Here is a 23,718-nt window from a genome sequence, read left to right on the forward strand (position 1 = left end):
AGAATGACCGTATTTCAGCCATTCCCTCTCAATTCCTTTTTCTCTTTTCATCGTTTTCTCTTCAACCCTAACTCTCAACCCAGCCTCCGCTTCATCTCTGTCGCCGCCGTTGTCTTGTTGCGCCGTCATCTCGGTCTTGCGAATCAGAGCCCAGAGGTTAGTAGATTCCTTGCTTTTTCTCTAACTCTACAGCATGGCATTGTTTGCTAATGGTAATGAGAATAAATAATTTTTATTTTCAGAGGTTTAATTGTTGTGAGTTTGTGATTTAATGTTTTGGTTTTATAATGTGTTATGGTCTCTCATATTTTAATTGTACAGTACAATAAAACTGACACATGAATTTTAATCTTACCTTTTTATCCAATTTTGCCAAACTGATCCTAGACTGAATTTTTTTGTCCTTATTGTTTTGAATTGTAAATACCAAAATTATAACCTGCATGAGCTATTAAACAGAGTAAGAAGAACTGCACTGGATGTATGGAATATTTGACAAATGATAGCATTATAGTGCTATTAGTATATTATATGAGACTTCCCTTCTACTTTGTATGATCATGATCTTTGAACAATTCACTGGGGACAAAACATAATTTTTATGATTTTAAACCATTTGAATGGCTAACTACTTAAATACTGTGTGTAAATATATAAGGTTTTGAATGACAACAACTCTTAAATGAAAAAATGAGAACAAATCATTTTAATCCTTAAACTAAAAATAACTAAAGTAAAATCCAATTAAAATTAAATCATGTGTCTTTCTTCATTATTAAGTTTCACTCTTTTTATTGGTTTGTTATTTAGGTTAATTCATTCAGTTCTCATGGAATTTACACTAAAAATTTGTTTAAATTTTCTTATGTGGTGCCAGCATAATATAATAAGTGATTCAATTATCTTTCTTGCATGGTGTATTTCTTCTCTCTTTTACGTTCCCCTCTCCTTTCAAGGTTGCACACACTTTCATACGTCTTCTTCTTGTTCGCTTGTTATTCCGATCTATTCAGTCACTTCTCATTCAATTGATACCAAACAATTAAAAATTTGCCCAAATTTTCTTATGTGGTTGCAACAAAATAAAGTGATTCAATTCTTTCACAATTTCATATGCATTCTTCCCATTCATTCCTTCTGCTTTTTTTCTTCTCCATTTTAGTCATTCTCATATTCAGTTACCGATATCATAACCCAATGCATTATAATTTTGTTGGGTTCTCTTGTTCTTGTTTTGGTTCTGCTTTAAGACCTGTAGGATAGATAGTGTGTGAAAATATGATATGGGAGGGAGAAAAGAGGTCACTTGATTTAATTTTAGTTGAGTTATGATCTCTGTCTTCTGTTTTTAATCTAAGGGTGACAATTGTTTGTTATTTGTTTCCCATCTTAATCGTTGTTCTCATTTGAAACATCTTTTATATATATATATATATATATATATATATATATATATATATATATAAAAGGTTATTATGTGACTTTTAAAAGAAATAGAAAAACTCGGCAATATTTTTAAAAAATTGGTGAGTCATTCATGAATATGTGGGTCGAGTTAGGTTGGAAATTTCCTAGTTTACCATAGATTGAACCGGGTTGTGCTGGCTCGCTCAACAAATTATATCATATTTTTCATGCGCCGTCTCTTCTTCATTTTCCGCAGCCGTGTGCAGTGGCAGAGGTAGCGCAAGGCAGCGCGAGCAGCGTGTGCGGTGGAGCGCAGTGGCGGAGGCAGCGAATTACGCAAGCGACGGCGGCGAAACGCAGCGCTAGCGGAGGCGATACGTAGCGCGGGCAGCGCGGCGAAACGGCGAGCACAAGCGGCGGAAAAACGGCGCGACAGAGGCACAGGTTAGGGTTTTATTGGGTTTAGGGTTTTTTTTTTTGTTTTTGGACCGCGTCATGGATTGAGGAGGCCCATGGATCGTCCGATCCAGCCCTTCGATCGCCGGATCGCGATCTTGGCAACATTGCTCATAGCATTAGAAAAGGGGTGATGTCTTTATACAATATTTCAACGACAATGCAAATTGTAACAGATAAAGTGGGGTATCGGGATAAAAATGGATGTAGTAATTGCTTATTGTTCTAAAAAATGGCAATTTTATGATGATTTACGAATTAGTTGCTGGTTTCTGTTTAGTGTTTAAATAGTAATTTCATTTGATAACCTTGTCTATTGTATTATTTTTCAAAGTGTTTTGTTGCTTCTATTACTATTTATATACATTGCAAATTTATTTTCTGTTCACTTTTTACTTTTCAATCTTCTGTCTTGATTTTAGTTGGACAAATATGGTATGGACTCTAGTTTAAAAAAGCAAGTTGCAAGCGTTATCACCCGTCTACAATTTCTTTTAGTTATTTAGTTTCTGAGATCAGTAATGTGTATGTGTTCTTCAATTTTCTTTTTAATCAATAATGCCAAGTATCATCATTTTAGTGTTTAAATCATGCAAAACTGTCATCTAATTAGTCCCTGAATTAGAGCTCCGCCACGTCTCTCCCTGGACCAAATTGAAGATACTTCATGCGACTGAATAGATTCTAAATTTTCTGAGAAATGAAATCTCAATGTGTGTTTTTAGATTAACGAAGATTGGGCTTTAATAAAAAATAAAATTAAATAAAATGATCTTCAACCTGCAAACTGCCCACAAAATAAATTTAGGTGGGATTGGTAAAATACAAAAAGCCAGCTATTGGCCTTTTGTGTTCTTTAGTTTTGTTTCTCAAATTCAAGCTTTGTTTCTTGTTTTGCCGCCTTTTCTCCCTCTCTTGTACTTTTTGCAACTGTTGTTAGTGGCGGATTTTATTTGATCCTCTTTTTTTTTTCAGCTCAATTTTGCAGTAGATAATGATATACTACTGAAGTTGATTTTGCAGTTCGCTGCATTTGTTAACAGGAATATTTTGTCTCTAGATTTTCATCTGGATGCAAGTAAAAGAGGCAGATTAGATCCATTAGGTTGAGTTCAAATTGAAAGAGACAAGATGGCTGGGCAATCAAACCATGAGCTTTCACTGTTTTCAGCAGAGGAGGTATGCTATTTGTATTGGAAAATCTTTCTATAATTGAAATTGTTTAAAATTATTAATATATATCTTATGATTTTGCCTGTCACTCAGCTTGAGTTCATTGCTGAGGATGAGATAGTGGACATTGTGCCTAATCTCAAAATGGGACCTCTCAATTTCATTTCTGTAAGCAAGAATTCAAACACCCCAAAACTGGTTATATTTTGCAGATTCGTACAAATTACCCTTCTTATTTATTAACAATGACAGGGAGACTTTGGCCCATTTACGCCACAGATTGTTACTCAAGTACCGCTGTGGTTGGCCATTGCTCTCAAGAAGAGAGGCAAGTGCTCCATTCACCCTCCCCAGTGGATGTCTGTTGGTGAGCTTCCTTTCTTTCTTATTTCTCCTCCTCTTCTCTTCTCCCTAGCCCCCTCCTAATAATCTAACAATGGAAATGAAAATATTTTAACTGTGGACATATATTTTAGAGGTGCTGTTGTGAAAGAAATTTGAAGAACGATTTCATAATTTATGATTTGGTTTGAACAACTTCATGCTAGTTTTTTTTTCCTGTTTCACTTAGAATGTTTCAAAACAGGAAGTCTGTCTGTCATGCCATTTTGGGTCCTTTTAACTCCTGATATTCAACTTGGTTTATATGGGTTAAAGATATTATTTAATTATTTTAAAAATATAATTGAACATCAAATAGAAAAAATGATAAGAAATATCTTACCAAACATTTTTATTATTAGATATTATTCTATTCCTTGTTATTATATTTTTTATTATAAATAACAATACTTAGTGTGTAAACATGGTTCTAGAATGTTACCATCATGTGTGATCCATTTGTTCACTTATTCTTTCAATATGGTATCACAATTAAGCTAGAAGGGAACTCAAATATGAATATATGCTTTCTCTGTGGACTTCTCATGGATTAATTTTTTTGGAAATGGTGTACGTTTATTCGATTCCTATTTCTATTTATTTTTATGCTGTCACTGTTCACACCGAATACACTGCTGACCACCTGTATTACTGTTTTCACCGCTAACAACTTTTTGACAAGCTTTTACCTATTGGTGTTACTGTTTCACCGCCGGTGTGTGCTTTTTTCTGGACAAGTATTGTCTGCTGATGCTTTTCTTCCGAGTACTGTTTGGTATAAACATTTTTCAGTGAGAACTGTTACCATGGATTTTTTTCTGATGAGTATTGTTTAGTGTCCACATTTTCCAGTGGGTTTCTTTTTTTTTTTTTTTTCCGGTGAGCTTTTTCTCGCCAGCCTTGATATATGAAGATTTTAGCTTTCTGACAGTGACCATGCTCCCTAAGCACTTTTTCTTCCAACGACAGCCACAACCTGAGTACTTTTTGTTTTCCGTCTACCGTGGTGACCTTTGACCATTTTTAACATGCTTGACTCAATACATATCTTATCAGAAAGTGCTATAATTCCTGATTCTTATTTTTTTATTTCTTTATTATGAATAAGAATATTCATGTTATTATACAACAAAAGTCGTACCATCTTTCGTCATTTGTTTTGTCACTAATTCTTTCATCAATGTGAATGACTTCTTTCTTTTTGATTTTTTATCCTTCGTATATGGGTTGATAATTGATGTAGATGAGAGTATACTTTTTTTTTTTTTATCGTTGAATGGATGAAAATTCATGAGAATATTATAGTTGTGTTCAGGTTAAACAGTAAACAATGCCAGAAATAAAGACCTAATATTTTCCAATACAATACATTTGTTTGTGACTAGAGAAGTTGAGTCAAGTTTTGGAGACAGAGCGAGACTCTCAAGAGATGTCAGATCAATTGCCTTTCCATTATGTGGAAATTTCAAGACTTCTTTTTGATCAGTAAGTTTAGGGACACTAATATTTATTTTGTTTTGTTCCATGCTCTTATTTTACTATACTAACTTTTTGTTAAATTTGTAGTGCACGTGATAACATTCCCAATTTATATATGGTGAGATCTCTAATTGAAGATATAAGAAATGTAAGGTTTCATAAAGTTGAAACAGACTTGGAAGGATTTAATGGTCGGACAATTGCTGTTAAGGTAATATTTATAGTAAATGCATGTTGTTTTTAGCAAGTACTTATCTACTGAGAATTTGACACTACTATCATACTATGTTGTGTATTCAGATGCTCCAGTGATTTGTTTCTTTTCTGTTTACATCTAGGATTTTATACAATATATGTATTTGTTGTTTCATTTAAACTTGTTTCTGGTCATCGTTGAAAGGTAATACAACCATCCTCTGTATAAAAGTAACTGAACAAGAAGTTACACTATTTTTTTCTTATTTCATCTGTGCATTATCAATGTTCTTAAGAGTTTCCATACAGCTAAATTTAAGGAAATAAAAGTGAATGATGTGAATATAACAATTTCCCCTTATAGAAGATCACTGTTAGACATAATTGATGCCAAATACTGTATTCTACTGTAGAGCTCATAATTCTCTCCGTAATTATACAATTAAATTGAAATATGGGGAGTGGAGAAAGTTTTGCGTTGTTCCACTTCTTACACTCAATTTTTAATAATTGCTTTGAGAATTAGATGCCTATGCCATTGTTCAGTCTTTTTGAAACTTTTACTGTTTTTCCAAGGTAGATAAAAACTGGTTGGAGAAAACAGGCTATTAGTCTGATTACATGTCTATTTATGTATTTGCTGACAAATGCAACTTATAATTATCTGTCTAATGCAGATAAAAAATTTGTCTGCAATGGAAGTGAATATTGTTCGTCCATTTATTGGAAAAGCTTTACAAGCATTTTATAAGCATGATAGTCCAGAGTTAATACCAGACCCTGAGAGAGTTTCTGATAGGAGACCCCAAGTTGTCAACAATGCCCCTAGAGTAAGTATTATATACACTTGGAAATATTTCCTGTATCCATTATTCAAGTTTTGTTTATGCTTAAGATGATATAGAAATTTCTGTGAACCTTTTATTATATGAATTAAAAAATGAATATCACAAGCATTATCTTCATTCAAAGGAAATGGGGTTTTCATTTAGTTAATATTTGCTTTTGCAGAGACAACTTCGAAGATAGTCATTATGTATCACCTTTTTGGCTGCATCTTTTCTAGAATCATATCATTTGACCAGCTTCAAAGGTGCATCATTTGAGAAATATTTCACCTCTGTCTTCCCAAAGTATTCTCATAATTATTTGTGAAGAATAAGAAGAAACACTTAAAAATTTATATAGTTATGCTAATGTATCTGAATTTAGTTAATTTTACTAGCAGAATTAAGTATTTAATGTCTGTCTTTTGGTTCATGTTGAGTTTGCTTCAAACTGTTGTAGCTAATAGTGACACCACACCCTTAATTGTCCACCTTTTGGCAAATGTCAGGCAATTATCAAAGCAATATTACTAAAAAATTATCATCTTAAGATCAAAGTAATTTAAATATTTTTTTACTTTACACTGAAATATTAATTTATGCATATAAAATTAATGATAATATATAAAAAATATTTGGATTTATTTATTATTTTTTATAAATGTTAAATTTATATATATTTTGTTAAACAATTTTTTATTTCAACATGCTTCTAATGTATTTATACTATAAAGTTTTAAAAACAAAAACAGTCAATTTATAAACATTAAATGTAAATGAATGTTAGCTTCAATTATTGAAATTTTACAATTTAAATTAAAATTGAAACAGTTGACTCTTATACATCTATAAGTATGTATAAAAAAATATTAAGTATTAAATTTTATATAATTTTAATTTTTATATTAAAATTAAAAAAGAATAATATTCAAAATCTTAAAAATAATTATATATAACAAATCAACAAATGGGGTAATATTTATATAATTACTTATAGTGTTTTACTGTAACCATTTATGTTAATATTTTAAAAAATATATAAAAGTTTATTTTCTATTCATAATGTGTTGATTATAATATTAAAATATTGTACGGTGGTGCACTTTATTTATAATTCTTATCTGGTTGATATTACCATAGGTCGAAGAGTGAGAAATGAAGTATATTTCAGTTTTAAGGCTACGATATTTCAAACCTAATTTACTCAATTAAAATTAAAATTTATTTAAGTTAATATTTATTTAATTATTAGATTAAAAATGTAAATAATATTCTAAATTTGATGGTATAATAAATGTACAAGATAAAATTATTGTTTTTATTATATGTACTAATAAGAAAAATAAATATGGATATTCATATTTTTTTAAAATAATAAAAATTAACTAAGTATTATAATATTAAAAATAATATAAAAAATTACAAAATAAATATTTTTCATTATTTTATGATGTTTAAAATACATAACATTTGAGATTGTTTTTTATTTATTATAGATAATTTTAAAAAGAATAAAACCAATAAAAAAATTATGTTTAATTAAATAAAATCTGTAATAAAATGTAATATTAGAAAATGGTTAAAAATAAATATTTTTTTAGTAATAGTTATATATATATATATATATTTTGTTTTCTTAAAAGAATATACTTATATTATTTTTTCACTTCAAATGTTGAGATCATATTAATAATTGATTTTATTTATATTATTATTTTATTGAATTATCAAATGCATTATTAATAATTTTTCGTATAAATAAATGCTATAATGTTATTGAGATATTATTTTTTAATGTGGATTTTCTATTGTTAGAAATTTAATAAAAAGTATTAGATAAATTTAACTTAGATGAGCTATCTATTTCTTCCAATTATATTTTCTATACAAATATCTATTATCATAGTGTGTTTGATTGTATACAATGACTAGTATTTTTATTGGATATTATATGTTTAATCTATACTGTTTTCAGAAAAAAAAAAGATAAAAATATTTTTTTTTAATTTTTTTTTAAATACTCTTATAAAAAAACTTGTTGTATAATTTAAATTTAAATTTTGAAGGAAAAGAAGGAATGACTTTGATTCCACTAGTAGGATATTTTGTTTAACCATTTTCATGTTTGATCATAAGTTTCAAAGTCTTCATCATCCACCGAGAAGAAGATAAAATTTGTCATTCTATCATCTGATTTTGACTGTACATATTTGTTTTTATTTAAACTTTCTCATGACAAATTTACAACTACAACAGGCAAAACGAAAAACTAGCTTACACGTATCATACTTCCAATTTCCAAATTCAAGGTCTGTCACACTAGCTTCGGTATTCTAAAACATGGCAGACGAAATAAATGTAAAGAGATAACCTTCTCACTTTTCATTGTCGTCTAGTTATCAAATTTTATCTATAAATAATTTCATTTTCAATTTTACAACTTTTATTAAATGTTAATTAATTATAACAATTGGGTATTCTTAGATTTTCTTTACTAAGCTTAAGTAGTAAAACATACCCTACAAAGTATCTACAGTCATCTATATCTGTGTACTCTTAATAAGAGTACACGTAATTATCCATGTTTCATGAAATAATCTCTGTGACACTTCTGACTTATTTCTACTTTTCTTTTTCTTTCTCAATATCCCAAATGCATTTTCTTCTCGTGCACATCAATGATTCATTTACTCCTCTTACCATTTACCTTCATAACGCATACCCTTCACTTATTTATCTTGAAAACGTCTCTTCTACATTTATTTTGAAGAGTATACGTGTTGAGTGTAATAAATACAGGTCTAACAAAATATTTGTAGTGAAATTTCCATTATTAATTATCACTTATTATTGTAACTATTTGATAAGGAAACTGAGAAAACAAAATAAATTTGATTGTGAAGAAGATAAATGTACAAAACAAGGTTTGTTAAAAAATAAATATAAGATTTATATGGAAATTATTGTAAATTGGTAATCACCGCAGTGACCTACAAAACAGGGGTCGCTTTAACCGCCAGTTTCGAAACAATCTATGCACCAACAACACCGGTTTTGCTTCTTTTTTTTTTCTTTGTTTTATAACTTGCTTGCACCACTGTTAGAAACAAAACAGTAGCACAATACCATGTCATGTGCCCCTAGTTTTCAAACTTGGATATTCTCTCTCCTTATCACATACTAACTATATTAACTTTTCATCCTCACCTTCTCTTCTTCATGCACTTTTGCACTCTTAACACATCGACTATTTGGTGTCAAAGTCAAACCATGTAACTTTTTCAGGTCATTCTTGAGAATCTGTGAGAAGAGTTGTGAGTCTTGTGTTGGTGTGGAGTGAGAGAGTGGTGAGGTTTGCTTTCATAGAAGAGTTGGTTTTTCATATTTACTGGTTGTGTGGTGATGGAGACAAGTATGGTGGATAGAGAGAGGGTTGGACGTGTGAACAAGGTTGGTTATGTGAGAAGGGACATTGGCAAGAAGAAGAAACAACAACTTGCTCGCAGGGTTAGGAGGCCCGAGTTGGGTGCTTCAAACACACTTCGGCAGCTGTTTCATTCATGCACTGAAACTTTCAAAGGTCCTGACACTGTTCCTTCACCACAAGATGTTCAGAGATTGCGTCACATACTTGGTATGATGTTACTCAAAATACAACTTGTTAGGGTTGAACATGAAACTTTGTTCTATCTATTCATCTATTTTTACACATGTTCTCATGTTTTTGGGGTCTGTCTGATTTTTGCTTTTGTTTCTCTAATTACATTAAATTACAAACAAGAATAATACTGCTTCAAGTTGTTTTCTGCACTCAATTAACAGATACATTTTCTTGAGACTGGAGAATTTTATTTTATTTTATTTTATTTTGTGTTCTTGGTCTGACTTATTTAACTTTATTTTTGTTTCATTCCAACTCAAAAAATATTATACAGCTTCAGTTTTTTAGTGTCTATATAGAGATGAAGAAAACTATAACATGCATCAACTTTTTTCTATGTAGATAGTGATTGTATGAATTGTGGATTTGCAATTATTCTCTTTTAGAATTTAGGCATTGTTTCTATCACTACTTCCTGAGTGTACATTCATTTTGAGATGTTTTCTGATTGTTTAATATCTTTCAGATAACATGAAGGCAGAAGATGTTGGACTGAATAGAGATCTGCAGTTCTTCAAGCCTGGAAATATAATTGAGAACCAAAGGGTCACTTATACAACAGTGTTCAAGTGTGACAATTTCTCAGTAAGTGTTTCATTCTCATTGCTCCCTAATCGCCAACCCTCACAGCAGAAATTGCTTTTAGCTAGCTTGTGTGCTTAAAGAATGATGGTAACATTATCCTTATGTGCAGCTCTGCATCTTTTTCATACCTGAAGGAGGAATCATTCCTCTCCATAACCACCCAGGCATGACTGTTTTGAGCAAGCTTCTCATAGGACTAATGCACATCAAGTCCTATGATTGGGTTGAACCTGAGGTCTCTAAAGACAACCTGTTGGAACAACCATCTCAATGTGGGTTCTCTCTATTAATTATCATCTTTTAGTGACCATGAATTAATGGAGTGTGCAATTAGTTTTTGAAAACTGACCCTTACAGATGCTGTTTTTGCAGCAGTGAGATTGGCAAAGTTGAAAGCTGATAAGATGTACACAACATCATGCGACACTTCTGTGCTGTATCCAACCACAGGAGGCAACATCCATGAATTCTCAGCCATAACCCCATGTGCTGTTTTTGATGTCATTGGCCCTCCTTATTCCAAAAAAGATGACCGTGACTGTTCCTACTACAAAGATCACCCTTGTACTTCTTCTCCAAGTAAGTAACTCTCTCTCTCTAAACACTTCAAGAAATGACAAAACTTATATACTTCTTTCATGTTATTTTCTCATTGTAATTGGATTTCATCTTGTATTGATGACATAAAATTATAATTACATTTCAGTGTGCTTTTAATAGTTGTCCTCATGAAAATGAGTGCATTACATTAAGTACATCTATGATTTCATGAAATTATATAAACTCTTGTTTTTTGAACATTGAAAGCAATATCTCTTCTGGGAGAGTATCTTTTGCAAAGTTTGTTTTAGTTTCTTGATGTTGTTAATTAGTATGAGGTTGTGTGTTCATATTTGAGCCTGATTAATACACTTCATTGCAGTGTCTGAGCATGTAGAATTATATATACATTATTATTTTCATGTGACTGAGCATTAATGAATGGTTTAACCTGCAGAAGAAAGGATCGGTGAGGTGAAAGAGGAAAATGAGAAGGATAGTTACGCTTGGTTGGAAGAAATTGAAATGCCAGAGAACTCAGAAATGGATGGCATTGAGTACCTGGGTCCAACACCCTTCTAGTTTTACTCTATGTAGTATTCTCAAACAAACATAACCTTTTAGTAGTAACATCTCACTGTGTACTACTCCTAATGCTATGGATCCATAGCACAACAATGCAAAACTCTCGTATCACTTTCCCTTTCTGTCCATATTCAATGAATGAATATGTGTGTTAGCTTTTGTTTTGCTATTTATAACATCGTGTGGGACCTATTGTCATCTTATATAGAAAACCATGGGCTTAGGTTGTTTACCTGTTAATCGTGATTTCGTTAATTAGGTTTTTTTACTTAGTTGTTTGCAAGGTGTCCACACACACTCACAACTTTATTCACCAAGTGCTGATTATAAGGTTGACTCACTTTTTATGAAAATGAAAATTTATGTTTTTCACCACATATTTGTGGAAAATTAAAAAACAACAATCATAATATATGTTAAATGGTCTTGTCTAGGAGTCAAAGTCCTTAATTCAATTTTCTAAAGTTTCTTTTAAAAAGAATAACGTGAATTTAATATTTTGAAGTGTCTTTTGAAAAGAAAAGGTAACGGAGTTCTGGAAAATTAGTTTGGATAGATATATGCCTTTAGGTGTCGACAATAAACTTGTTTCCATGTTTTCATCTCGCAACTGATACTATTTTGACATGTGTTATGACTCTGTGAGAGCATACCTAAGGTTCCAGAATACTTAGGAGTTGTCTCAAGTAATTTTATTATTATTATTATTATTACTACTACTGTTTTTGTTTTTTATGTTGTTTTAAAAGATCTATTTGTAAAACTTTATATATATTTTCGTTTTTTTATAATGGGTATACTTAATTCCTCTCATATCGAATCATTAATATTTTACTTGGGGTTCAACTAGTTTTTCTAGGTGTTTTCTTTATTCTCTTCATATTTATACATATATAAACATAACAGTGCAATATTATTGCACTGCAAGTATTTTCAAATTACATATTTATCACATCAGATATATTAGCAGTATTTAAACATCCAACAATTCATCCAATGATTCAAACAACAATTTTTACACATGAAAGAAGCATTTCACCTGGATATTAGCATCTCTTGATTTCAAATTTCATTTTTCTCCTAATTTGCAAAACAGAAAATTCAACTGGTACCATGTTGGCAACATTGATGTAGCTTTTGGGTTTCCAAGAATACTTTCCACTTGGAACACCAAATTTTTTAAAATAACAGGATTTGATATGACCTCTAAAACAATAAAAGCAAGTTACAAAAAGGTGTAGTGGGTGGATTTTTAAAAAGAAAAAAGCTTTTGAAAGCTTTTTGTTTTTTTAAAGGAACTTCCAATTCCAACTCTATCCATTTACACACTTTTGGGAATTAAGAAAGATTTTTCTATTGTTCTCAATATATTCAACTTTGTTTTTAAATTTCTTGCAATCTTTACAATTTGTTTTCTAACCCTTTATAATCAATTTTGAGTTTTTTTTTTAAACAAGTAAGTCTATTTGCCTCTTCATACATTTTTTTAAAAGCATAAGAACTTCATCATACTTTGTTTGAATATGAGAACTAGAACTAGTTACCTTGTTTTCTTGAGACTCTACATCAATCATAAAACATGTGTTGATATCTTTATTCTTGTAGCTACTACCTAAGATGTTGTGTGCCGATTCTTTAATGCTTTCTTGATCTTCTAAGGTTTTTGACATTTCTTTTTCATTCTTAGACTTTGAAAACTTATTCAAGATTGAGTACACAAGCTATGAAGTATTTTTCTCTAGCATTGTGTTGCACTTTGCTATTTTGAAATCTTTCTCGACCTGCATAATGTTAATGGCATGGATCATTCATCACAACATAACATATCCTCTATCAACTAATTCTAAGAATATTTGCATTTTTATTTTTTAAAAAGGATAATTTCTACCACAAATTAGTGAAGGCATGTTCATACCAAAACCTTCCTCAAAACTTGATTATACAAAACCATTAAAAAAAATAGGATCTTTGTTTTGAGAAAATTTCAAAAATCATATTTGAGGTCAATTGTTAGGAAAAGAGAATGATTTTATTAAACCAAGAGGTGGGGAGGGGGACAAGGTGAATTGATTTTCAAATCTCTTTCTAAAAATCTTACTTTCTTGGAATTTCTTTTAAAACTTCTTTAAGATATAAAATTTGAATGCAATTATAAGTGGAAGCAAGATTGATTGCTTGTAGCACAAATATAAAGAGAAAGGAAAATAAAAATTGCACAAGAATTTTTATACTGGTTCAAAGTAATAAGATCTTACATTTAGTCTCATTAATTCAACCTCAGAATTGTTAGTTTCACTAACTTTTAAAGTTAATACAAACAAGAATCAACTCTTAAACAACTTTAAGAGGATATAAACCACTATCAACTCTAAAACAACTTTAAGAGGATATCAACCACTATCAACTCTCAAACAACTTTAAGAGGATATCAATCACTAACAACTCTTGATCACAAACAGGATATATTAAGGGTGACAATATGGGGCGGACCATGTGGGTCGACCCACAACCTGCTATGAAAACGTGGGGCTGATTCACAATTTTGGGTCACTGACTCGCTTAGGCTCGCCTCACATACTTGCAACCTGTGCGAGCCAAAGACGGGGCATGCCAACCCATAAGCCTGAATAATAATAAATAGGATGATTCTTTTTACACCCCCTCAAATTTCTTCATGCACCCCATCAACTCCAAAAATCGAATTCCAAAAGTCAAAATAATTATTCTAGATTTTGGAAGGTAAAATAGTTGTTTTGAAAATGTTTGTTTAGAATATTTTTTCTCTCTTCTAAATTTTGAAATTGATGAGGTGCAGGAAGAAACACCCTAATAAAATATACAAAAATTGTCTCCTCCAACTTTTGTTTTCTATATGTATTACAAGTAAATTAATATTTTTGAATAAAATTTTAATTTTTTATACAAACTGGCTTGTAGGTCCGCAAGCAATCCCTTTTGCGGGGTGGACCAATTAATTGAGCTCGCATTTACTTAGACGGGGTGGACCAATTAATTAAGCTCACATTTACTTAAGTGGGATGGGCCAACCGGATCCGCATTTTGTGGGCCAATGCGGGGTGGGTCAACCCGCATTTTCATCCTTAAGATATATGCCTCTAAACTCTTGACCAACCTTAAAAGGATTTCCCAACCTTATAAACTCGTGTTCACCAAGAATAACAACGTTGGAAACATTTCCATCAAAAACAACAATTACAAAACAATACTGGAACAGTCCAACATAAACAATAAGAAAGATTTTACCAATCTTAATTCACAACAGAAGCATATACATGATTCAACAACACAATTTTTTTATTATCAAATCTTGAAAGCCCAAATAAATGAAAGAAACTCTTTAAACACTAGTGCAAAATACATATATTAATTACATCAAGCTATTTAATTGGTTAAATGAAAACCGATGTAAAGCATAACGCGGTGGCATATTTGCAATTTCTGGTATAGATATTACATTGGTTGTATGGCCTTAAGCAAGCTCCAAGGCAATGATATGAAAGGTTAAGTTGTTTTATTCTATCTCATCAATATGAAATAGGGAAGATTGATAAAACTCTTTTCATTACGAAATTTGATTCTGTTGTAATCTTAGTTCAAATATATGTTGATGACATTATATATTGGGATCTTCTAATGAAAAATTGTGTGAAGATTTTGTAAAAGCTATGCAGGGAGAATTTGAGATGTCTATGATGGGGGAGCTTTCCTTCTTTCTTGGGTTGCAAATCAAACAATCCAAAGAAGGCATCTTTGTGTGTCAATCCAAGTATTGTAATGACATATTCAAAAGGTTTGAAATGGAGAGCTGTAAAGCTGCAACAACTCCTATGTCAACAAATTGTTACTTAAGTGCGGATGAAGTTGGACCAGTTTCTTATTTGTGATTGTTTGATAAAGGTTCATTCTTAATCAATCTTTGCGAAAATCTTTGATAAACAATTCACTCTCCCTCTTGTTTAAGCTATCAATTCTTACAAAAATTGTTTGATTTTATGTTATGTGAACATGTATAAATATTATATTTTGATAGTTTAAAAGTTAAATATTGTTTTTTATGTTGGAAAAGTTCTTGAATGGTATGGATTTTTAAATGTTATGTGATTGATGATATGTATTATATACAAGGTTGTCAAACTCGCGAGTCTACGTAGACTTGTGGGAGCTCCGTAGACTCGACTCGCAGACTCGACTCGTAAACTCGTAAGAGTCTACTTTCCTATTAAAAAAAATTAATAAAAAAATTAATAGTTTTTTAGAGCATTTTTACTTTTATTAGAAGATGCAGTTCTATTGACCTCACTTGAATTTGATCCACACCCTCCCAGACCTTCCTTAAAAAATATACTGCTCCTCCAAATTCAACTTCTGCCCAAAAAAAAACTAATGTGCAGCAAGCCCACTTCATTCTGCAGCAGCCCAATAAAAAAAATAGAACCCTAATCCCTTCCCTACCCTAATTTCACACCACCCATCTCAAGCAGCAATCTGCGACCACCGCAACGCCACCACCTGCAACCCGCGACCACCGTGACGCCACCACCTGCAACCCGCGACCATCGCACGCTCCGCTCGATTACCGCCGCACTCCACAGAAGAACACGAAGAAGACGCAGTCCATACGCAAACACAAACGACACTGTTTTGGGTTTAAAAAAAACCCTTTGGACTCGCCAACTCGGACTAGAGTCGCGAGTCCACTGCGATTTCACCGAGTCCGCGCCGAGTCCACCGAGTTTACCCCAAAAACGAGTTTACTACCGAGTTAACTCGGTAAGGCAAAGTGGGCACGTAAACTCGGACGAGTCAACGAGTTGACTCGCGAGTTTGATAACCATGATTATATATGAATGGTGAAAATTGTATGAAATTGATGTCATACATTTGGGGTAAATGTATGAGTAGTTGTTTGAAGGCATAAAATATGAAAAGTTGAGAGGGAGTTCATACACACCGAATGATGGCAGAGCCTCCAGCCACACACAACCACATAATAAGGAGGATAAAGACCTAGAGGTTGTTTATCGATTCCCACACACTCGGTATTGGGTGTTTGAACTTACCCTGATCCTTTCTCTTGGATTCATTGGTAATCTTTGGATTAGGTGTTAGTCTCTAGTAAGGGCATACGTAATGAGTCTTCTGGAAGACAATGGATTCATGTGTAGTCAGTGGGATTGAAATGAAATCCAATGATTGTGATTGAAAATAGATCCATGTGTGGTCTATATGAATGATGAAATTGATATTGAAATTTTATATGACAACATTTAAAGAAATGTTTATAAATGATTAGTTTGATTGATTCTTTTTTCATGAATTAAATATGTTATGGAATTTCTTTTCATTAGCTTACCCTTGCTTTTCTTGTTGTGTTGTGAACTGCGATGATTGTACTACATACACGAACAAATGATAATACATGTGCATCAAAATGTGCATAAGAAATGTCCTCCAAGACTAGTTGTTTGGCACATCTAGGAACATATTCATTGTTAGGCTGGCTAGATCCTGCATAATAAATCAATAGCAGAATACAACAATACACAAACAAATAATCACATACACAACACTAAATAATAAGATACTACCTAGCTAAGTTTTGATACACATTTGGGAACAAAGGCACCAATCAAGAGTATGTGAAATGTGCAAAAAGGTATTTTGATAGTGTGTAGTTGTCACAAATAAATATGATATCACAATTAATAGACAAATTATATTTAAAATTTCAAAATAAAATATAAAATATCCATTACATTCAAAATGACAAAAACTAAAATATCCAACAATAAATTCAAACATGCATATATGATATGCGGCTTAATTCTACTTCAGAACATTTAAACTACAGAAGTATTTGAAAAATAATAATAAATGGTCTTTAATATCTTCAAGGATTTTGATCCTGCAAAATAAATAAAATAAATCACTAATATCAATAAAAATTAATTAATATATTTTAGACATGTAAAATGTAATTATAGACATAGTACTGGAACAACTTAACACAACTTATTGTATTTGAAGGAACATTTGAATTGTTAAATGATAAAGCTCCTAATAAAGTAGCCATTTGACGTTTCATCTCTCTTTCAATTCCTTGTTTCATTTGGTTATGTTGAGTTTTCATATAAAGGTTTTGATCTTCAATTAATTGACATTGAGATTGCAATTCACTTTGAAGTTAAATGTTAGTTTGTTGTTGGATTATGCTAGTCAAATTTTGCACTTCTAACTCTAAATCATTTTCTCTTTTTTGTTCATTCTCCATTTGACTTTGAACAAATTATCTCTCTACATTTCTTTTTTTTTTTCATGGATACACTTCTTATACCTTGTGAGTGATTAGGTTTTGTTCCTAGTATATGCAAAATGTTTAACCAATGGCCCAGGTGCTTTTGAAATTTCTTCTCCATACACTTCACTCACATTTTCAATTTTTCCTACACTGTTAACACAAAATAATTAACATTGGCAACTAACATTGCATTAAATCATTACACTACTTTTTTACTTACCATAATTTCTTCTCCATTAGGAATACACCAAATGCCATCAGATCTTATATTCCATACTTCCATTGCATTCGACCATTCCTCACTTTTTAATTATTTTTCATATTAAAAACAAATAAATAAGGTAATATAATGATACATTAAATAAAAGAAAAAAAAACAAACTTTTATATGTGAAACATAAAGAAATCATATAAAACCTATATAAAATTTGCACAAATTTGTATAGATGAAACATAAAAATAACATTACCATTTCAAATGCCTTTTGGACAATTGATTTTGAGCCAATATTGATTTTATTCCTTGTTTACTTCGACTAGCTTTATTTTTCAAGCTATTTTCCTATAAATGTAGAAACAATTTAATATTATAATACATAAAAAAAATAAAATTTAAGATATAGATATGCAAAGAAAGTAACCTTACCTTAAATTTAGAATCATTCCATTTGTTATGTATTAACCAATTCCAATCTTTAGGTAGTACATCATGTGGCTACCTTTGTTTTGGATATATATTTGATACAAATGATGGTGTCTATTTCTATATTGCTTTTGCAATTGTTTCATTGCATGCTCTTTATCCTTTGCCATCAAACATAATGCATCTTAAAGTCAAAATTCCATGCAAGTTAACTTTAAGGAAGAATAGACAACACGTATTTTCTTAAGGTAGAGCTTATAAGCCTTTTTAAATGCTCGAATTTGGTGAATATAATTCAAAAGTTGAGAAAAAGTTTGTGGAAACTAAGATCCAAGAAAGAGAATACATTCCCACTTACTATATCTTCATGTAAGTTATTTTCATGTTTTCCCCATCTTTCAATAACTATCTTGGTAAATAACTAATGTTGTTCTAACATCATCATGTTCATTCTTTTTTAAGTCCTAACTAATGACAGAATGAGATCCTAAAAACTTCACCTAAAAGAAATATCAGTTTATATATGAAAAGACAATATTTCTTTTATGAACTAGTGTACCCCGTGAGCCAAAAGTATAAGATTAATCTCTCAAAATACTGAAATTTATTTAATTAAGGAGCTAGCCTCTCTCAACAAATATTGCTCCATACTCACAAAATTGAGGATCTAATTCTTAATCACATGGTAAGCAATATTATCAATAAACAATGTTCCTAGTGAGTAGAAAATTGAGGTAGTAAAAGGAAAATTATTTAACTTCATAAATATGTATGATAAAATCCTTAAGAAAAAACAAATAAGTAACAGAAAATATGATTAAAAATTAGAGATTTGTTACCTGTGTCCCAAATAGTGAGCTTCAACCTATTACTACCAACTATAAAAAAATTATCTTGAAACCCACACCTTAAATGATTTAAGAATCAACAACTCGGTATGTAACAGTGTGATGACACAACAAATTAATCCACATGAATTTGTGCATAAGGAAAGGGTAACAAAAGCTGAATTTGTAAAGGAATTGCATGAGAGGATTATAACTCAAATACAAAAGCAAATAGTGAAATATATTAGACATAACAATAAGGGGAAAAGAGAGGTAGTTTTTAATGAAGAAGATTGAATTTGACTTCACCTAAGAAAAGATAGATTTCATACTAAGAGGAAGTCTAAATTCAGTCCCTGCGAGATAGGCCCACACTAAACCCTAAGGCGGTTAGATAAATCCTAATTAGTCACACGAATCACAGATCTTCAAATGGCAAGTGTGGCTAGCTTTAGGTGCCTATTTTTGAATTCAAAACTCCCACTATTTTGCTTGTAATTTGGTCGAACCCTTTACCTATTTTGCTTGTGTTTGACTCATAAAAATTAGATAAAATATACTTGAGTTATGGTGCTGAAATTGCTAGCGAAACTCTCCTGGTCTCCTCTCTTTAGGGTAGACACCTTTTTTGATCTCTCTCTCATTTTCTAAAAGTGATTAGGCCTAACCTATCACTCTCCATTAATGACTATTTTACGACAATTGTACCATGTCAGAAGTAATAAATTGTCCCTAAGGACGAATATCAAACCCACAAGGAACAATTCTAAAATCTCAAGTATAATATTCACTAAATATGAAAAAATGTGTCAAAGTTTGTTTGAAAGATTGTTTGTATCATGAATTTGTAAGAAATTAAATAAAAGAAAAGTAAATGATTTGGATGAGTCAATTGGAAAAATTAGGATTGGGGTTCATCCTTCTCACTCATTTGTATTTTCAATGAATAAAAACATATAACATTCCATCTTGATTGAAAATGATGCAAATATAAAAATTATTCATATTGATTCCTCTCATACAAAATTATTAAAAATGTCTCATAAATATCGATTCTTCGAATATTTATAAAAAACCCTTATCATTATGAATAAATGTTATAAAGCAATTAACATTTCAAATCTATTCCTAACATTCAAATATATTAAACATTATCATTTAGGTCAGATGCTTAGAAGTACTTTTCAGTCAAATCTATGGATCAAAATCATGAATAAAGATTCAAACTTTAATAATAAAATGACAACACCAATCATTAATCAAGAACAAAATATTATAAATAAATATCACCTCAATACATAAAAGTTTGAACATATTACTCCAAATCCCAAAGGAAATAATTAACCACTCATAACATGGAAAGCAAGGAAAGAAGATCAAGGGTGTTTCTCCTTGACAGTTGTCTCCTTTAGGGTTTTCTATCTCTCAATATCCTTCCAATGATGTCTAGGGTCATGTCTCACGCCTTTTATTTAACCTAAATGGGCTTGGGTTAAGTGACATCTTGCTCAAGTGAGATATTGTTTGCTTAAGCGAGTTTGATGAGAAAAACCCAACTTCATTGGAGTGAACTCGCTTAAGCGAGTCTTGGGCGAGTTCTTGTGGAGTGATCTTACTTGGGCAAGTTTGGGCAAGTTTTCAATGTCCCAACTTTGTCTTTTCATCTTGTCTTTAACTTGTTCATTTTTTCTTTAGCCCTTTTATCTCCATTTCCCCCAAGAATCCTGAAATTAACACAAATTCGGGAATAAATCACATTCATCTTATAACCCAAAAATATGTAAAAATGTTCAAATTCCTAAATTAGGGACTGAATTATAACATTTTTATCAAATAAAGTCCATAAGTGCCTATTTTTTTGTACGAAATATTACTCAATTATGACAATTATCAACTTTCTCCAACCTAGAATTTTGGTTGTCCTCAAGCAAAATAAATAAATCATTTTTATGTTCAAATATCAAAATAGCTCTATTTATTAAATAACAAATTAAATTAGAAACTTATGGTACTTCCATCTTTAACTATAGCAAGATATAGATAGTATCAACTTCTAGGATAACAATTGAAACAATGAAATGACAGTTTATCAAAGAATTTCTTCTTATATTCTTACAGGTAAGTGTTTCTCTCTATTTCCACTAAATCCTAACAAATCACAGTTGCTTTTCATTTCATCTTCATATCACAATCACATTTAGAAACATTAATTTTAAGGTCTTCTTCGAGCTTCCAAAAATATTAGTTTTTCATATAACAAAATGCATACTAAAAAGAAGAACATACCTACATTCCTATTGCAATACATATTTACTATCTAATTCACCATTTTCTTTGATTTTAACACTTTTCCTCATTTTCTTTTTCTTATTTATGATTTCAACATATTTTTTTTTCATAAGAGAATAGAAATAGATTATTCTTAATTCCGACCAACTAAATTATTTAAACTTAAATTACTCAAACAATTAAAACTAACCATTTTTGTTTCTATATATAAATTGCATCTATGTTCTCCTTCCTTAAACATACTAACAAGTAGAAAAGTATATCAATTAAAATTTAGGGTATAATAATAATAATAAAATATTATTTGTTCAAAAAGGACCATCACAAAGATATAATCAATTAAAATAAAGGTTGATTATAAACTACTTTATACTCTTTATTCGTGGATATATCATCATCGTCTTGATCATAACCCAATCTCCAATACTATATAACATTATTATTGTTATATAAATAACATATATTTGCCTATATTATATATATAATTTTTTTTTTATCAGCAAGATATATAATATTAATTTGAAATGTTGGGTTAAATTAAATACTTGAAGTTGTAAGATTTGGAAAATCAGGTGTGTTGTTTTGTTTGTTAAATAGTTTGTTTTCCAAATGTATCTGTTGCACACAATATTCTATAATTGTTTTTGAGGATCTACAATTGTCTCAAAAATCCAATATTCTCACAATATTCTAAACTAAAAAAAGAAAAAAGAATATGTAATTTAAATCCAACCAAGGCAATGCATAAAATATAAACATCAATATTACAAAGATAGCAAACCGCATACCGGAACCATCCCATTTCTACTGCGAATTTCCTAATCCGCCTAAAAAACAAAATACCCAATCCGTTGACATAAAGAAAACTCACTTACCTCATTCAATATATCATTTTGGAACATATATTATATTATAGAGGTAAAATAACACAATTACTCTCAATTTTTTTAAATTCGTAAGCAAAATTTCTTCTTCCAGAAATTTTATATTTTAGAATTCATAACTAATATTATGATTTTTGCTTTTTAAAATATGTTTTCCATTTCAAAATCACTTCCAGAATTCTATTTTCAAAAAGTAAAATACACACAAGTACTTTCAAATTATTTATTTCAAAATAAATTTCTAGAAATCGATTTTCAAAACCAAGCTCCACACTCTATATTTCAAATCAAGATTTCAAAGATATTTACATTTAAAAAATTTGTATAGTCCAAAATCTGATGTCTTTTACTAACAATCCCAACCATGAATAATTGATATTATGGAACATTCTCTTTATTTAATTTCTTTGAAATTTGTTCTTTTTTGACTTGACTATGTTGATGTTGCTATTCACTATTTTTTAAATATAAAACGAAAGCCCCATTAAAAGTTTGTTACAACCAGACTTACTAATTGTAGTAAACTTAGGTTTGTGAGAGAATAGTTTTTCTATGAGTCATTTTCTAATATTATATATATATATATATATATATACTGGTATGATCGACTGACATATTGATGTGACTCGGTCTCCCTGATTGAGTTGACTGAGACACAGACGAACAGGTGGACCAATCGACACATTATAACCATTAATGCTCAAACCAAGATCAGTGAAGCTAAATTATCATTAAGAATTAGGTAATGCAACCATAAGTGTGATCCATTCTACTAATAGGCACAATGAGGTAAGTCCATTAAAATAATATAAATAGCACACATTCCAAAGAGCAATGTACGTCATTATTACTGTACACCTACCCGAATACCGAACACCCTTTACTGACTTGAGCGTCAGAGGGCCTTATGCAATACCTCCCCCATTTGGTATTCATCCGAGACCGAGGACCGAAGGAGTAACATGAAGAAAAGAAGGATCCCAATGAAGCCCTAACAACCTGCCCGAAGGAAGGAGGAAGACGAAAGCAGGAAATATATATATATATATATATAAATATATATATATATATATATATATATTCTCAATTCTCTTTAAAAAATATTATTTTAATAAAACATATAAACTACTACTTTCAAAGGAGTAATTTATTTATGTATTTTTTGTTTAAAGAAAAAACGGAAATACTCAAATCGAGAGATTGCAATTGCATGGAGTTATTTTAAGTTTTTCTTTAAAAAAAAACTATTTAACAGAAAAACTATTTAATATGTATTATTTTGAAAGGCACAAACAAAAAATAAACTATAGACAGCTTATTTTGATAAATTATTTAGAAAAAAAAAATTGATACGTAAGCTGTTTTCAAAAAGATGGAAAAAAACTTTTTAATTAAAAAAATCCTTATTATAACTATAATTAAGTTTAGGTAATTTATTTTATAAGAACTATTGTCGTTTTTTTTAAAA

General features: G+C 30.5%; 2 protein-coding genes across 11 annotated transcripts; both read left to right on the forward strand.

Annotated features, from left to right (window-relative positions):
* Positions 1 to 6,351, forward strand: LOC137813862 (DNA replication complex GINS protein PSF2-like). Of its 9 annotated transcripts, none has more exons than XM_068616318.1 (9): positions 1 to 156; positions 1,664 to 1,851; positions 2,924 to 3,042; positions 3,130 to 3,204; positions 3,289 to 3,403; positions 4,803 to 4,902; positions 4,984 to 5,107; positions 5,769 to 5,921; positions 6,103 to 6,351. In XM_068616318.1, exons 3-9 carry the CDS (start codon positions 2,995 to 2,997, stop codon positions 6,118 to 6,120), a joined length of 633 nt encoding a protein of 210 aa, XP_068472419.1. In that variant the 5' UTR covers positions 1 to 156; positions 1,664 to 1,851; positions 2,924 to 2,994; the 3' UTR covers positions 6,121 to 6,351. The 9 variants fall into 9 exon arrangements, with proteins under 9 accessions (XP_068472419.1, XP_068472413.1, XP_068472416.1 ...); XM_068616312.1 differs by having other exon boundaries at positions 6 to 156; positions 2,887 to 3,042; XM_068616315.1 differs by having other exon boundaries at positions 14 to 156; positions 2,907 to 3,042.
* Positions 6,352 to 9,137: 2,786 nt separating this feature from the next.
* On the forward strand, positions 9,138 to 11,448 carry LOC137813863 (plant cysteine oxidase 1-like). Of its 2 annotated transcripts, none has more exons than XM_068616320.1 (5): positions 9,138 to 9,552; positions 10,046 to 10,164; positions 10,274 to 10,436; positions 10,537 to 10,743; positions 11,162 to 11,448. In XM_068616320.1, the coding sequence occupies exons 1-5, from the start codon at positions 9,321 to 9,323 to the stop codon at positions 11,284 to 11,286; spliced, it is 846 nt and encodes a 281-aa protein (XP_068472421.1). In that variant the 5' UTR covers positions 9,138 to 9,320; the 3' UTR covers positions 11,287 to 11,448. The 2 variants fall into 2 exon arrangements, with proteins under 2 accessions (XP_068472421.1, XP_068472422.1); XM_068616321.1 differs by having other exon boundaries at positions 9,186 to 9,552; positions 10,540 to 10,743.
* The last annotated feature ends 12,270 nt before the right edge of the window (positions 11,449 to 23,718 follow it).

This window comes from Phaseolus vulgaris, chromosome 1 (genome assembly GCF_000499845.2).
Source record: "Phaseolus vulgaris cultivar G19833 chromosome 1, P. vulgaris v2.0, whole genome shotgun sequence".
NCBI lineage: Eukaryota > Viridiplantae > Streptophyta > Magnoliopsida > Fabales > Fabaceae > Phaseolus > Phaseolus vulgaris.

Bases quoted from the DNA above. Each gene is read 5' to 3' on its own strand.
- LOC137813862 (XM_068616318.1), top strand. From the start codon at position 2,995: ATGGCTGGGCAATCAAACCATGAGCTTTCACTGTTTTCAGCAGAGGAG. The intron at 4,903-4,983 runs GTAAGTTTAGGG...TTAAATTTGTAG, and splicing joins TCAAGACTTCTTTTTGATCA to TGCACGTGATAACATTCCCA. The intron at 5,108-5,768 runs GTAATATTTATA...TGTCTAATGCAG, and splicing joins GTCGGACAATTGCTGTTAAG to ATAAAAAATTTGTCTGCAAT.
- LOC137813863 (XM_068616320.1), top strand. From the start codon at position 9,321: ATGGAGACAAGTATGGTGGATAGAGAGAGGGTTGGACGTGTGAACAAG. The intron at 10,165-10,273 runs GTAAGTGTTTCA...CCTTATGTGCAG, and splicing joins TCAAGTGTGACAATTTCTCA to CTCTGCATCTTTTTCATACC. The intron at 10,437-10,536 runs GTGGGTTCTCTC...CTGTTTTTGCAG, and splicing joins GTTGGAACAACCATCTCAAT to CAGTGAGATTGGCAAAGTTG.